Source organism: Myripristis murdjan, chromosome 20 (assembly GCF_902150065.1).
Source record: "Myripristis murdjan chromosome 20, fMyrMur1.1, whole genome shotgun sequence".
Lineage (NCBI taxonomy): Eukaryota > Metazoa > Chordata > Actinopteri > Holocentriformes > Holocentridae > Myripristis > Myripristis murdjan.
The window spans coordinates 26,965,148-26,982,510 of NC_043999.1; the positions used below are offsets into that span (position 1 = coordinate 26,965,148).

The 17,363-nt window shown below is 39.6% G+C and overlaps 1 protein-coding gene across 1 annotated transcript in view; it reads right to left on the reverse strand.

Moving 5' to 3' along the window:
* The window catches only part of reck (reversion-inducing-cysteine-rich protein with kazal motifs), an 87,416-nt gene that overhangs the window by 58,365 nt on the left and 11,688 nt on the right, over positions 1–17,363 (reverse strand). The window contains exon 2 of the mRNA XM_030079847.1: positions 3,665–3,723. Within this exon, the coding sequence (XP_029935707.1) occupies positions 3,665–3,723 (59 nt within the window). The remainder of the gene's footprint in view (positions 1–3,664; positions 3,724–17,363) is intronic.

Genomic DNA, 17,363 nt, shown 5'->3' on the forward strand with positions numbered 1-17,363 from the left:
GGCAAATTTCCTTTTTAGGCCAGGCAGCAGGAGCATATAATGTGGTTGTAATCAGGTGTTCTCTGGCTGATTGAGAGGCCAACTAAAGCAGTGGAATGCAGTAGATGCTGACAGACAGTAATTTTTTCTACACCTTCTCCAAATCCCATGGCCCAACCAACAGAAAAGCAACAACAACAACAACAACAACAAACAAAGCAAAACTGATGGCATTAAATCAAAGACGATATCTGCCTGATGCAACAAAAGGCCGACCCTGAAAACCAACGAGGCAAGCGGGCGATTTGTTAAACTCTCTCGCTTATCTGAAAGGTGAATAAGTGTTGGCTGGCAGACTGATGGGCTTTTTCTTCAATGTGGATGGAGCCAGGCTCATCAAAGCAGTGTACTTGACAAAAAGGGCTCTATATGGCAACGGTTTGCCAATTGTATGCCCTCAAGGCTCAAGAGTCTGAACGACAACAGTGACCCTACACCTGCTATCAAATGCTTTTGAAATATTTTAATTATGGCTACATGCTACCCAAGATACCAAGATGTGGTTCGCTAGGGATCTTACAAGGGATGGGACAATATAGGATATTATCATCTATAATGATAGAAAAAAACACCCCCAAAAGGTTGAACATCGTAAATTTCCATTATTGGGATAATCATAAATGCCCTTACAACTGATTTGAAAAAGCTGTTTAGATCACTAATATAAATCTCTATATTGATATCATTTCCAAAATCCTAAGCCTGTCACCATGGGTGAAGGCTCACCTTGCCTGTATCCCCCACAAGGGATGGGAGGATAAAGGATATTATTGCATATCATGATTTAAAAAAAAAAAAAAAAAAACACTCACAAAAGTTGATCATGGTGAATTTCCATTATTGGGATAATCATAAATGGGGATAATTACGAATATCCTCACAAGTGGCTTGAAGAAGCTGTCTTGCTCGCTAACACACAATCCTATATTGTGGGCATCACCACATGGCGGGTCGCGGTCCGGGCACGGACCCAGTAACGGTTCTGTCCGGACCCATGACATTTCTAATATTAATATATAAATCATTCATTGTTATTTTTTCTCTGATGGTCGAAGCTACAAACTGCATGCGCAGCTAATCTAGCTTATCCGACAAGAGCGTCATCAATAGCCAATCAAAACGATTGTTTACCTTTTAGCACCAGAGAATAGCGGAAGGCAGGAGATGAGATGAGAAAATGGCTCCAAAATGAGAAAAGTAGAGTGAAAACCGAACTTTTAAAGATGAATGGACGGACCAATACATGTTCATTCTGCCTGCATCCACTTCTAAACCATTGTGTCTCACAGGTTGTGAAACTGTGGCGATAATAAAAAAGTAACAACGTTAAGCATCACTATGAGACCAAACACGGATCGTTTGAGGAAACATACCCGCAGAAGTCCGTGATGATATAGAAATGTGCATATGTTGTTGAGTTATTGACATCAGGGTACACTATTTAGACCAGGGCCACTCAACTTAAGATGGCTCAGGGACCACGCAGCAAAATTCAGCTGTGTCCAAGGGCCACAAGCTAAAAATGTCTGTCCTATTTTGGACTTTTAAACAATAATTTTGTCAGAGGCTACATGACTAGTCTAAAAATTACTGAAACATACAGAAAACATTTCAATCCAAGGCCAAAACTCACTGAATAAAAGATTGTCATGCAATGATTAATGATGAAATGATGAAGTGACAACAAAATGAGGCTTCATTCCCAAAATGTGGACAGAATGGGCAGCTTGCTCAGAGGTATGAGGCCATATCACACTCCCTTGGAACATTAGGTCTATAAAATAAACAGGCTTCATTCACAACATGTTACTGATAGAAATGATTTGTCCACAGACTGAAACTCAGTAATTAGATAGAATAACAATATTTTTATTATATGACAGTGACAGGCCGCATAAAAATGACGCACGGGCCACATGTGCCCCCCGGGCCACGGGTTGAGTAGCCATTTAAGATTCGGACCTTTGCTGGGAGGAAATTTTCGTAACTGGACCTCTTTGAATTTTAATTGAAAACCCCTGCTATATTGTGTTGCTCTTTTTTTTTTTTTTTTTTTTTTTTAAATTGCCACAAGGGGAAGCCCACATCTTTTTGATCATCCAAAATCCTACGCCTGAAACTGTAGGAAGGTTTATTCTGAAGATATTACATTTCTTTACTGCTCATTCTCTGTTTAGGTGAGGAATATGTGTGGTGTATGTACTGATATTTGTTAAAAATCACTATGATATAGTATAGCTCTGTATTTTTGTGATTGCTAATAGGATATATGGTAGCATCTAACTGTAGATATGTGATTTATTCATATAATGTGTTTCAGAAGGGACCACAGCACTACATTTGTTTGCTTTAATCCAATTTGATTTATTTTTGTTCTCGGGAAATAAGAAAAGAATCAATAAGAACCAGAAATCGCAACTGGATTCAATAAAATGTAAAATGATACCCAATCCTAGCCATGTGTGGGTTACTCAAATATCATATAATATATATAGAATTGGAGCATTGTGTTGAACAAAAACACATTTCAATTGCGCTAGTATTCCTCAGAAAACGTCTAAAATGATTGGCATATATAATCTAAATTACACCACACATGGTTTTGCTAAGGGAGGTGATGGATGTTGCTCATTATTACCATTATTAACAGTTTGGAGATTTTTTTCTCTATAATGCATAGAAATGTATGTATAGATAAATTGTGTGGGGTTTTGCTTCATTTTAATTAAACTTGAACACATTATTATTTACAACAATGGCCTAGCAAGTGTCGGCATTGGCACTTTTGGAGACATATTTCAGGGAAATAAACACACAGAGTACACACCTTTTACACACACCACTCTCTGAAAGGTAGCCACTACACCTTAGAAAGATGGCTAATGGACATTAAAACTCTCCATCCCCCTCCTCTTCCTCCAATGCATCATCATTATTTTCTTCATCTTCTTTTCACATCTTTTGCTTTTTCCGTCTTTTGTAGCCTGCCCTCCTCAACACCAGTGTGTACTGGTTTATCTCAATTTGTTTAATCTTTCTCTCTCTTACTTTTGCTCCATCTTTCCATCATTTTTTTTTTCAGTTTCTTTGTCTCTCCCTCTCTCTCTCTCTCTCTCTCCTTCTCTTTCTTTCTCAGATTCTTTCCCATTTTCTTTCTTTAATTGAACCAATGATAATATCAATTGAGGAAATATAATTATGAGGATAGTGATGGCAAACTACACAATAAATATTGTCATTGTCTGCCCGGCCCCCACCGCCCCACCCCAAGCGCTCTCTAAGTGTCTGTCCCCCTCTTGAAAAGAGGGAATCAGGTTTGAACTCTGCGTCAGAGTGCAGAGAAAAGCTCTTTCACGTCTCCTCCGTGTCTTGCTACCATAGAGAAGGAGATGGATGATTCAAGGAGAGAAGGACAGGGAGAGAGAGAGGGAGAGAGAGCGTCACCTGCTCTCAAGTCGAAATGGGCCGAGAGAGAACTTTTATTCTGCACTTCAAAGAGCAGAGAGACAAAAAACTTTACAACACTCTGCTTCAAAAACCTCTATTCATGGGCCTGCCATAATGGGCTGAGGACTGGGTTGACGTGTGTGTGTGTGTGTGTGTGTGTGTGTGTGTCTGTTCATACCTGGTCACATGCTTCTCTACATGGTGAGAGCTCGGCAGCATGGTGGCAGCAGGAGGGGTCTGCAGACAGAGATGAACCCAGTTAGTTTAATACAGTGTGGACATTAAAATATTATACTCTAATCCAAGAGCAGCTGTATTAACCAATGGTCTCACATCCAATTTCATTCACCTTTCACATGGGAATTGCCAAGGCTGTGCTCTTTCCCCATTGATCAATTTTTTATTTTTTATATTATTCAAAATTATTTATTAGTGTTAACAATGTTTTTTTCTGGGGAGGACAACTTTATGGATGGAGGGGTCTTGTCCCCCCTGACCCCCCGGGATTTCTGCCTATGGGCTTAGTTGAATCTATGGTAGAAATAGTGTCATATGAGCGGATGTTAGCAAGAGAAGCCTAAATAATGAAGAGGAGAATGCTAAGATGTCATGGGACCGTTTTCTTGCTCATAGCATAATTGTTAGGACATTGAGACAATGACAAGTTATTGCTGTGACTCATATAGTGTTTTGTGCCAGTTATGCACCTTGTAGCCTATTATGTGATGTTTTTATACATTTACCGTGTGCCAAATGATGCAATGGACAGTCAGCAAAGCTTACACTGACACACAGAGCAGCACTCTGGTCCAGTCAGTTTTATCCACCTCTGACACAAGGGATATCAGTGCTCATGACCAGCTTTTTCAACATCATCCTCAGAATCAGAAAAAATGTTTAAACCATCCCAAAGTGAAAACAGAGGAGAAGAAACTCTGAATTAAAGGACTATACCAGTGATTTTGAATGTTTGGCCCATTTACTTCAAATTCTCCACATTCTGGAGAGACTGGAACAATAATTCTGCATGTTCAGTGTAATATCTACAATTGCACTTCACATTGCTGCTAATTTTTCCCCAAAGCATGCAGTCGTATTTCAGAAGTCCGATATCATTTTTCCTACTTCTTATCCAGCAACCACCCACATACCTATTAGTTTTCCTAACAGCAGCACAGTTGTGTTTTGATGCCTTTAAGTTGGAAGGAGTGAAACACTCTCTCCAACGGAATATTTTCCAGCAGAGAGAGTAAGAGAAACAAAAATCTAATTTTAGTATTTTCTTGTAAATTTGTTGTTAAAAAGGCTTGGGAAATTGGTTAAGAAGTTGAAAAAGTTACTGTTCATTTCATTGTGACTTCAAACATACAAAATATGGGCCCAAAATGTCAGCTATGAGCAGCCTCAATCCCAATATACTTGCAGTGGTGTCAGCCTTTTCTTTGTCTGTTCAGTCATGGTTGCTATCACTGCCTTTTCTTAACTGCTCAGTTCTTCTGTTTCATTCTGTAGTTTAGTAAAAGCAAAAATCACAATGTAACATGCATCACTTCATGTGCAGCAGAGGATTCTTCCCAGGAAAGAGCTACCAGACTCTGAGTGTTATGAGGAACAAATGTAAAAGCTTTCATGGGATGAGTATGGGTTGGATCACTATGGCGTTATAGCATTCAGCCATACACAGAAGCAAAATGACAATTTATTTGTGTGAATATGTCACCAATTCTTTCTTTGATGTCAATCTATCTATATAGCAGAAATAACTCACATGCACTCATAGCTAACCTGGAGTAATAAACAGACACACAGACACACAAACACATACACAAACATGTTGGCTAAAGCATAGCTCCAAACCACAGCCCGGCCTAGTCTTCCAGTAAGTGACTTGGCTGGGAGCTCTGTCAACAAACCGGCCCAAACTGATCCCACCTCCTGGCCTCCTGACTTCACAACAGCACCCTTCAGAACAGCACCCAGCTGGAGTCTTACCAGTGGGACAGACAGTGAGACAGACAGACAGACAGACAGACAGACATGTAGACAGCGGAGCAGTGGATGGTCCATTGTCAGCTGCTACCTCTGCCTCGTCCTCCATCACTTTATTAATATTGAAGGAGCAGTCCACCCAGGATTGAAAATCACATTTAACACGTTCTGTATGTGTCTGTATGGTGATGATGCATTTGAACTCATGGTTCATGCCAAAGCAAACAGTGCAGTCTCGACAGCAAATGAAAAATCTAGAGAGTAGTTTCCTTCAGTCAACTCCTTGAACTTAATCCCTAAATGTTAACACTAAGTAATAAGCACAACAACAACATCTCTTGACTTTTTGTAATACCCCTAGTAATTATTAACAATTTTGTTTTTGAAATGGCCATACAGTTCTTGAGCAAGCAATCTCTACCAAATGGGTGACATTTTGAATACATTTCTCTATAGAATACACTGAAAAAAATAAGTGAAAATCAGGTGTTACACATTTTTATGGTGATTTCATGGTAATTTTCTTGTAATTTAATTTTAAATATAATCATAATAATTAGAAATATTTTTTTGAAGGATTTTTTTTTGTTTGTTTTTGTAAATTTGTATGGCAATTTTTTGCTTGTATTTTTTTTTTTTTTTTTTGTTATGGATTCAGATTCAAACACAAGCCATTGCGGCTTACACTCTGTATTACATGGTCTGTGCTCTACTCAGTGAACCACTGGGGCAGCCGAGAGATTGAACACACACACAGAAAGTATCAGTGTTTGTGTACTGTGGGGAGAAATGTCTGACTTGTGTAATAAAATACACAGAAAAAGTAAATGCACCATAGAAACGGAAGCTTTTATGTATGCAGACGACATTCTGGTCTTAATAGAAGAGCCAGCAAGTTCATTACCAGTATTACTGGTAATGAACTAATGTTGACTCCTATTCAAAATTATCCAGTTATAAGATAAATTGGCACAAGTCGGAGGCTATGCCCGTCTCAAATGTATGTCACTCCAACGAGATTACTCAGTATGGTTTTAAATGGATACCATACCAATTTTTTTTAATATTTTATATTATTCAAAATTATTTATTAGTGTTAACAATGTTTTTTTCTGGGGAGGACAACTTTATGGATGGAGGGGTCTTGTCCCCCCCGACCCCCCGGGATTAAGTAAATGCACCATAGAAACGGAAGCTTCACTGGACACCCTGAAAAATTGGCTGTCAGATGATAACCGATGGGTTCCATGATTGAACCTATGTTGAGAGTGCATCCTTTACACAAAATTCCAATAAGCGAGTGTTTAACAAAATAAAGTTCTGTGGGTGTGAACAAAGCTTGGCCGCACAGCAGTGATGAACCACCCATGCTAAAGTTGGAGCTGAAGAGGCTAAAACGAAAGTAAATCTTCATTAAGTAGCGTTGAACTGTTGAACACTGAAATGAACCATGTTTTCCAGCAGGACACTGGTATTTACAGTCTTTCCCTGGTGACATGAACGCAGCATTTTGAATTTTCCCTGCTACTGTCTACTGTGCCTGCAAAGCAATAGAAATAATGCCACCCACAAGCCACTTCAAAGGAATTCCCCTACCCTCTAAACCACACCATTCATCCCTTCTTCTCTTTTTTTTAGTTCCCACCCATCTTCCAAATGTAACCCCTGCAATGGCCGACAACCTCGTGAAACCCTCAGAACAGTGTGTGTGTATGTGTGTGTGTTTGTGTGTGTCTACTCTCTTGCAGGCATTATGAGACTTAAAAGAGAGTGAGTGTACTTGACAGGCCTGACCAAACCACTCACATAGACAGATGAATACCACAACACCCGCTTATCAGTATGTGTGTGTGTGTGTGTGTGTATCTGTGTGTGTGTGTGTGCAGCCACTTGGCACTGTGTTTTCGGTTGGTTGACACAAGACTTTCTGGATTCCATCATTGGCTCTATTACACACATCTTTGATGCTCTAAAGACAAGCAGGTTTCCATCGTGTGTGTGTGTGTGTGTGTGTGTGTGTGTGTGTGCGAGAGAGAGGTACAGGGAGGGCGGATGGGTGAGTGAATGAGTGAGCGGCTGAGAGTAAAACTAAAGCAGGGAGAGAATGAATGAAGGCGTGACAACCCAGAGTTCAGGTTTGAGCACCGTCCTGCCTGACGTGGCCACAAACTGAACCTCATACCAAGATCTTACTGATTTTACTGATGTGGTTTTTTGAGGAAATCAAAGAGGCCTTTTTTTTGTTATATTCCTATTTGAATTGCAAAGTAGATCTGGCAGGTAGAGTCTGCAGGAAGCTTCCACATAGTAATTAGGGGTGGGGAAAAATGTATTCATTTAAGTATTGTGATTAATATTTTGGTAATTGCCTTTTTTTTAAATGCTGTCATTTTACAGAATCATTTTAATGATGTAAGATATATGAAACTAGAAAAGTGCAGTTTGTGGGGAAACTGCGTGGGCAAGCTGAAGAGTGACAGTGGTGCTTGGGAGAGAATCTCCTGAAAGTAGTGGTCAAACAAATGCTTTTTTCTCAATGACAGTAAGTCCGAGCAGAAAATAAAATGTACCATGAGAAAGGTAAGGCTTTGGGCTTTCAAACTGTGTCGAAATTATTTTTCAACTTCCAAAAATGCCTGCCCTAGAGCGAGTTAAAAAAGTGTGTGTTTCTCCTTCTCTCCCCACATTTTGGGTTCCAGATATAATGGGAGTCTATGGGGGAGAGAGCTGGCTCTCCTGCCTCGTTAAGTGTCAGCGTTTAAAACATTTAAGCTACTTTAGTTTTGTATGTACATTTTTCAAACCAAAACTAGTTTTCCAACTAATTTACCCAAATTTATGCATGTGGAGTGAAAATTGTGGCCAGGGGAGCAAGTAAAAAAATTTTAGACGATTTTTCAGGGCTGCTGTACTCTAACCGTGATGTCACTCACTCTGGCACTCCAACATTCCACCATTAGTGTGTATTGCGTCCGAAATTTCGACTTCAAACTGGAATTGCACAAAAACGTAAAGTTGGAGCGCCTTGAAAATGGACACACCGCTTCTTCTCCACAAGACACATGTTTTTCGTATTTGGTGCATGGACGCAGGTCAAAAGCTCTGCACGCTGGAGCCTTCCGAAGTTTTGGCCATTCATTTCAGATGGCCGGAATTTTCCGTAAAATTGGAATTGCGAAAATTCCGTAAGTCGGATTCCTTATAAAAGTAATAGCAAACTTCTCCCATTCGGGCCGCACATTTTCCAATTCATTGTGTGGGCCTAAAACGAAAGCTGTAGGAGGAGTTACGTGCTAAAAAAAAAAAAACATACAGAATAATAAATAAAGAAAGAAATAGTAGGAAGAACATGAGTGGGCTGCCAGCTTGCCCACTAATTATTACTGAAGGAATCTGTTGGTACCAAGCATGTCATGCTAGGTTTGTCAGCAAGAGGGCTAAATATCACTCCAAAGTTAGGCAAAATTTTGGAAGGGAAAAAATCTAGCATGGCTAATTTCAGGTCCCTTGACCTCTGACCTCCAGCTGTCTGAATGAAAATGGGTTCTCTGGGCAGCCATGGCTCTCCCCTTTGCACACATGCCCACCTTCTGCTAATCCCATGTAGTTTGGGCCACAAACCCTGCAGTCCAAAAGTGTTCTTTTGGCCTGTTGTAAAATGTTGTGTTTGTGCAGACTGGAGCCTAAACAGTGTTGGAGTTGCATCAATTGGGTTTGACTGGAAAGCTGAGACTCTTGTGGATTCAATGAGCCACATTTGATTCATGTGTGATGATATTAGCCCTCATAGCAGCCATTTCATTGACGCAAAACCATTTTTTGAAACTTGACGTCACTGTATAAAATGACCTGATGTGACCTTAAGGATGATCACAATCTCATGAAACTTTACAACCACAAACTAGAGGAGAAAAACAAACAAAAAAAATCATAATAAATCATAATATTGAAATGCAATACCTGTAGAATTACAATACTTAAGAGTCACAATACATGTGGAATTGGCACCCAAGCATCGTGATAGTATCAAATTGGGAGATAAGCATATTGTCCTAGTCCAACTAATAATGTTGGGCCAGGAAGAAATGACCTGATAGTACACTGACAAATAACTGAAAGTACACAAAGTGGATACTGGGACTTGTTTTTTTTTTTATTTTGGTGTAATCTGCTTTGTTGTTTTTGGTGCTAAAGGTTTTATTTTGGGAACTATTTTGCCATGCTATGGAAGTGAATGGAATCTACTTTGGCGGTGACTTTGATACAACGGTGTGGAGTCCTATTACCAACCCTACAAAAAAACTGGAAAAAAGAAAAAGTTAAAAAAGTAAAAGAAAAGTTTATTTCATTGTTTAGGGATTTGACCGCTCATGGATTTCAAGGAGTGCTTTAGGCAGTATTGTTGAAAATATTCTGAGCTCTGTCTGTTTATTTTAGGTTGTGCATATTATTTGACGGCTATATTTTTGCATCAGCTGAACTAACTGAATGTCTGAAAACACGCTGTAAGGTTTTATTTGTTATGATCCTGGTATAGCCATTCTAATGATGTGTTTCTTGAGCATCACTGAATCTGGGCTTTTAGCTTTGCAACAAAGAAAGAAGTCAAGAAGTGTTAAGCATATAGCAATTCAAATCACAATTGCAATAGTAAGTGATTGCACAATGATTTTTACACACACACACACACACACACACACACACACACACACACACACACACACACACACACACACACCAACTCCTATAAAGTACATTGTCTGCAGAAGTGTAACTGTTTCTGCAACCTTTTTTTGCTCTTTGCTCGTTTTGTTCATTTGTTGCATTTCTTGCCTGAATGGACTTAACAAAGCCAGAATGGAGAGTGAATGAAGTCTCTCTCAATTACTGGTTGCACACACACACACACACACACACACACACACACACACACAAAAGAGCTATTCCAAACAATGACAGGTGACATAATAATTTGAGGGAGGGAGCAGATGATGAAGGCCATTCAGTCATGTACAGTATGAGGCCCCTAGCTGGCTGCTAATGAGCACTGGCCCCATTCTGGCTCAGCATTCACACAGCAGTACAATAGAGCACATACTGGGCCCAGAGCAGCACAGAGGCCAGTTACATACCAGAGCATCCAGTCAGCTCAGGGCAGGGCAGGAGTTGGGGTTGGAGCTGGAGACAGATTAGCTTGTGAGCATTTCTGCACATAAAAAACGTTTGGACTAAAAACTGATGCAGCATTCATGAATGTTGCAGGTAAACTGGATTTTATTGCATCTACGTGTTGAGGAATTCCAGCCAATCATAAATGAGTACTACACTCACATTATCATCAATTATACAAAGGGGGTTTCTGTTCAAGCAGTCTGATTGGTCGAGAGCCATTATTCAACCAGCTGATTATGAATCACCTCTGAGGGATTCTGCTTCTGTTAAGCTAGCTAGCAACGAGGGCTGAACGATATATTTTGTTATCATGTGGTTATCTAGATTGAAACGTGTGATATTAATTTCTCAAAAGGCACACTGTTACATTAACAATATTGTTGAAGAACTGTGCCAAACCAGAGGCTGCAGCAAAATGTTGGATTATTATTTTTTTTTTTTAATGCAGCCTAAATCAGTGATTGGCCTGTTCTGGTCAATAAAATACTTTATGAAGTAACTACATTTTCTACACCCAGTTGGCATTATTATGCTGTTTTTTGAAGAATACTTTATTTTCACTGTTGCCACAAGTGTGTATGAACCCACAGTCATATCCAATTGCTATCGAGATATTTCGCATAAATATTGAGGCTTGAAATTTTCTCCATATCATGCAGCCCTCGTAGCAACTGACTTCAGCTAATTGAAACAATATTCTCTGTGTAGCTGACAATAGCTCTTTCTAAATATACCTTTTTGTTACAAAACCCTAACTGTTATTTAGCATAAACCTCAGCCCATGAATAAGCAATCACTACTATAAAAGGAGAAGCTGATCAATGTAGATGAGGGGCATAGACTTGTAGAAATGTCACAATCAAAGAAGGAAATGAAAAACTTTTTGGATACTAAGAATAAAAGCTTAACTAAGAAAGCGCTTGATATTTAGTACTGTCACTAGTGGTGTTACTGAAACTGGTGAATACAAAACCTGGAAGGAGATACCTGAATGTACACACTGTACTCCTTTACTCAGACTTATTTATTTTACAGAACTGTGTGTGATGGATATAACAAGAAAACATGCCTTCCTTTTGGCAGCACATTTTGTAAAAGATGTGTACTTGTGTGTTTAGTCGGGACAGGAATCAGCAGGGACCTCACAACATGACTTGACTCAAAACACTTGGATGCTGATTTGATACGTACTGCGATTCTGGAATTACTGCAAAATATAAATATGATTTTTTTTGCGATTTTGGATTACTGTTTTTAAAACAATGGACTATTAGAGGCTGAATCAAACATCCAGTGACAATCATAAGCAAGTCAGTCAAATTCAATTTGAGCTTTTAATGTTTATTCCCGGCTTCAAGACCCAAAGCTGTGCTGCATGGCCATCTTTTATCCTTGTGATGATCTGACTGATTCCTATGATGCCACCAGAAGCAGATTTTTGTCTGGGTCATAAAATAAACAATGTGTTTTATCGTAGTGTTTTATTGGTGGAAAAACTCCATAGCACATGGTTGCCCACCCCTGATCTGGGGACACTGGACACTTGAACTGACAGGGGCCCAAAAGTTATATTTGAGGCCAGAGGTTCAAGATTTGGCAGAGACTGAGAAGACATTCAGGGGTGGCTAAAGTGCTAAAAGGGTCCGGGCTAGGTGGGACCGAGGTCAAATTGAGGGTAATGTCTTCTTGGGCAGGGGACCAGATGATGACCGAGGAAGCCATGGGTCCACAACAAGGCGGGGGACTGTGGGGTCTCTCTTCACAGGACATTTTTGAAGATGTTTCCCTTTCTCTCACATGGGGCTCCTAGAAGGTCATTATAGAAAAATATTTCCATATGGCATGTTCCTCTGGCCCTGAACTGCTACTCTTTGATTGCCCCTTTCTCTTTCATGTATCTGTCCCTAAGATTTTTCCACTTCCTTCTACATTTTCCATTTCCTCTGTAAATAGTTAGTGAAATATTATATTGTAAGATTTCTCTGTAATAAACTGCTGATGTATGAAAATGGAACCCATCAAATAAATTCAGTCAATAATATTTTACCTTTTAATGACCTTATTCCTGTATTATCATAATATACACAATCTAAAAGTAATGCAGCTAGTACAACTGAAATGTAACATGCTGTCCGCTGACAAAATCAATGTCTCTGTATTTATGGGATGAAATCAACCATTCCCATCATGTTCATGACTTCACCTTTGGATTAAATTAGCATGACTTCATGTTGTAAGTATAATTAAGATATAACTGTGCAGCTTTGTCCTGGCAAGACAAGCATGTAAGTTAATACTCATCATAGGAAGGGTCCATCCTGCCCATATCCTGTTGCAAGTCAGTAGTTAAAAGATATATGATTTTTTGTATCTCAACTCCGGGAAAACAAAAGCACCAGTATAAGATCAAAAGGATGCAGTGTGTCAATGACAAAGTATTACCAACATAACACGAGGTGGATTTGTTTCTCCTCCAGCACATTTTGCCAATGTGTCAACATCAGTTTTATGGAGGACTTTGCACCTGGTAGGAGGCTTTTGTAAGTTTTAAGTTATAGCTCAAGTCTAAGTTGGAAATCTTGTAAAGCATCAACACAGACTTAGACAGACTTAATGCTATACTACATTATGTTAGAACTTCATAAGTGGTGCAACAAGCTGCTGACCTGGATCTTTAACTTTCCAACAGCTGTGGCACTGAAGCTGCATGAGAAGCTGCCTAACACACACTTACACACATGCATACGCACACTCACAGAGATAAGAAAAGTGTCAGTATGGGGTCTCAGGACTGTGTTGAGGTTGGGAGGGGGTAGCTGTGGGAGGTTACAAAAACACAGTGGTGTGTGTGTGTGTGTGTGTGTGTGTGTGTGTGTGTGTGTCTGTGTGTGCGCATGTGTGTGTGTCTGTGCGTGCATAGGGGTCTGATAAGATACAGTTGAGAGAAACTATCCCAGATTGAAAGACGAGACTGCCTTTAGTGTCTGCCTAGTGTGCTAGAGGGCTCACTCTGCGAATTGTGTGTGTGAATGTATGTGTGTGTGTGTGTGTGTGTGTGTGTGTGTGTGTGTGTTTGGGCATTCCAATGCCCAATAATAAAGGAAAAAGGCATCAATCCAATGATTACAATGAGTTTTTCATCAAACTAGCATGTAGGATTTATGGTTTATGATTTATGGAGCTGATACTGTCCCTTTCTTAAAAATGGGATTTGGTCCAGTCAGTGTGGTCCACTCTGATTTGATGGGGGTTTCTCCTTGACCACAGCCAGTGAATTTGTTTTACCATTAGTATTATTATATTTGATGTCTTACCAGAGGAATGATTCCAGTGTGGTTGCTGTTCAGTGGTTTTTCACCCTCACAACTTACTTTCTGAGAGAAACACAGTTATTTTTTGCGGGAATGTCAAATTAAGACACAAATGAATGCCAGCACAAAATACCAGCAGCTACAAATCTATATCAGTCAAAGCCTAGTGAGCATACATGCATGTTTGCATGTGTGGCTGCTCATCAGAAGACATCTTGACGCTTAACAGATGACAATCCAAAGAAGTTAACAACAAAGGGGCATGGAAGACTTACAGAAAAGGTTGGGGATGGGAATGGGGAAGAAATAAATTGATTCTATACATGCAGAACAACCATAAAGGGACAATGATCAAAGTGCAAAAGCTGCGTTCCACGTTTGCCCGCAAATCTGAAGTCTCTTACTGAACTGATGCCAACATGGATGCGGTGTAAATGGTTAACACAGCCAGCTGGTGGCCATCTTTGAGCCAAGCTAGCTGTAGGGTGGAGCTGCACTATCATCACCAACATTCCAGAGTGGGGTGAAAGAAATATCGGGTTTCTGATAGGAAACAGCGCTGCAGTTTTTGAAGGAAAAAGAAAAATAATTAAAGTTTGGAATGCTACAGATTTTTAAATTCCATGGTATGTAGCACATCTTCCATGACCTGTATTGGTCAAAATCAGTGTTTGGCTACTACTTTTTTGAGAACAAAATTTCAGTTTTGTTTGGACTAGCTACTACCAGCACTTCTGAATGCTATAAGCAATAAACCCCTAACTGGTAAGGACGTGCTGTAATCATTGTTTAGCAGGCACAAGCATTATTAGATCTTAGTCAATCTTGAACCCAAAAAGCTAATCTGATTGGTTGGATGGAGTTTTCTTTTGGCCTCCCACAATAATATAAAAAAAAAATAAAAAAATAAATAAAAAGGCAGATATTCACAATGGGATATTTCAGTTTTCTCTATGAAGGAGTTCATAGAGTTCAGATGTATTATTTCTTTTTAACATGTTGTAGTGCATGTTTTTTTGTGCCAAAAATCTGGACTTGCTGTGAATAGGTCCCTACTGCATTGTGATTCTTTTTGTGGCTCCTTGGAACATAAGTAACTTTATGTGTAACCCAAGTCTGTGTTGTGGTATGTAATATAGCCTCTAAATATGATAAATTAAATACTGTCTATCTTATAATTCCCATACTCTTGAGTCTGTATCCAGATGAGCATGAGACTAGCCCCTTGATGGTGCTAAAGACACATAAAATACCACTATACCAGGCATTCTGGAAAATGTAGGCAATCAGGAACTAAAGTATTGGTGGATGAGGCAGATTGAGGGAAAGTGGGTACACTAAAAAATCAATTACATTTTAAGACAAAATAACTCCATAAATGAACTGTAAATCATATTGATTTTTAACAGTGTAAAACATATTCAAGGGTGGATTTTTTCGCTTCTCAAATATCTCATTTGAATGTCATTCTGGAATCACCTACTGTATTTCCCTATTGGTAGTATTTCTTCCAGTTTTTTGTGGATGTGTTATTTGGGTAATTGTTCTCCTTGGACCACCCCAATCTCTACCAAAAGCAAAACAAGAGTTGAAAAAACAACCAACATCACCACTTAATGGGAGACATATTCATCATGCATCAATCTGTACCTTTTTCACAAGTTTTTCCTGACCTCTGAGTGTAGGAACCCTATTATCAAAAGTCTCCAAAACTAAAGAACTGAGTCCCTCCATGGGAAACTAGAATTCAGAATACACAATTTAGACTGTCACATAAGTAAGATTTATAAACTTCTCACACTCAACAATATCTGTGATTTACAGTGCACATTTAAACCACAGTCTAATAGATTTAGGAAACTGAATGCTGTTAGGGTCATCATTAACATTCCAAAAAGTGTCTTCAACATTGCATTGCAGTGAATAAGTCGAGAAGCAATATGATCTGACTTTCTTTTCCTCTGCCAAAACTTATCCCTCCTGCCAAGTTGACCGGAGCATACATGACAATATCTTGATGATATTACGAAAACAACATTCAGGGCTATTCAGTCATCTACTGACAGTAAAGGCAATCAAACATGATTACAGAAGGGAAAAGACCAAACCAAGATGGCTAGCCTGGTTTCTAAAACTATGGGTCACAATCTGTAGACTATGGCTCAGTACGTCACAGCACTGACCACACTGTTTGTTTGACAAGTGATCTCTGGGAAGTGCAATGCAGAAATACCACAGTGATATGTGCTGAACACCCAAGATGGAGACAAAACAAAATAATATGTATCTCAAAGATTACTGCTCCAGAGTACAGAATAGAACTGAACCAATTAAACTGAACTGAACTTAACAGAACAGAACCTGACTGGACCGGACGAAACTGGACTTAACTGGACTTTAAGAAACAGAGTTGACTGGACCAGACTGGATGGACTGGACCAAACACAACAGAACAGACCTGGGGTAGACCAGACCACAAGCTGCCACAATAGATTGGACCAGACCAGATGGACTGGATTGGACCGGGCCAAAAGGGACAGAACAGACCACAACAGAACAGCACCAACCAGAGTAGCAAAGAACAAGACCATCAAACCAAGATGGCTAGCCTGGTCTCTTAAACTATGGGTCACAATCTGTAAAATATGGATCAATTCATTACAGCACTGACCACACTGTTTGTTTTTGACATGTGATCTCTGGGAGGTGCAAAGCAGAAACACCACAGCGATGAGTGTTTAGTACCAAAATGGAGAGAAAACAAAATAATGACAATCTCAAACTACTCTAGAGAACAGAATAGAATTGCACAGAATGGAATGCAATGGAACAGAACAGATCGGAACCGAACTGAACCACACTGAACCAGACTGGGCCTAACAGACCACACCAGACCAGATGAAACCAAACAGAACAGAACAGAACAGAACTAAGCCAAATCGAACTGTACCAGGTCAGACCAAACCAGCCTAGACTGGTTGGAGCAGCCCATATCAGACTAGACCGAATAGTACAGAACAGAACAAAGCTAAGCCAAATCAAACTGTATCAGATCAGACCAAACCAGACAAGACCAGGCACAACAGAACAGAGCCAAACTGAACTGCACCAAACAGGAGCAGACCAGACCAAACTGGACTGGGTTGGTTGGACCGGATCATACTAGACTGTATCGGACTGGACGGGTTGGACTAAATAGAACAGAACAGCACAAGGCAAGACAAGACAGAACATACAGGACGATGTCCTGATGTTAGTATGAAAACATTCAGGGCCACTCAGTTATCCACTGACAGTAAAGGCAATCAAACATGATTACAGAAGGGATAAGACCATCAAAACAAGATGGCTGCCTGGTTTCTTAAACTATAGGTCAATATCCATAAAGTATGGATCAGTTTATTA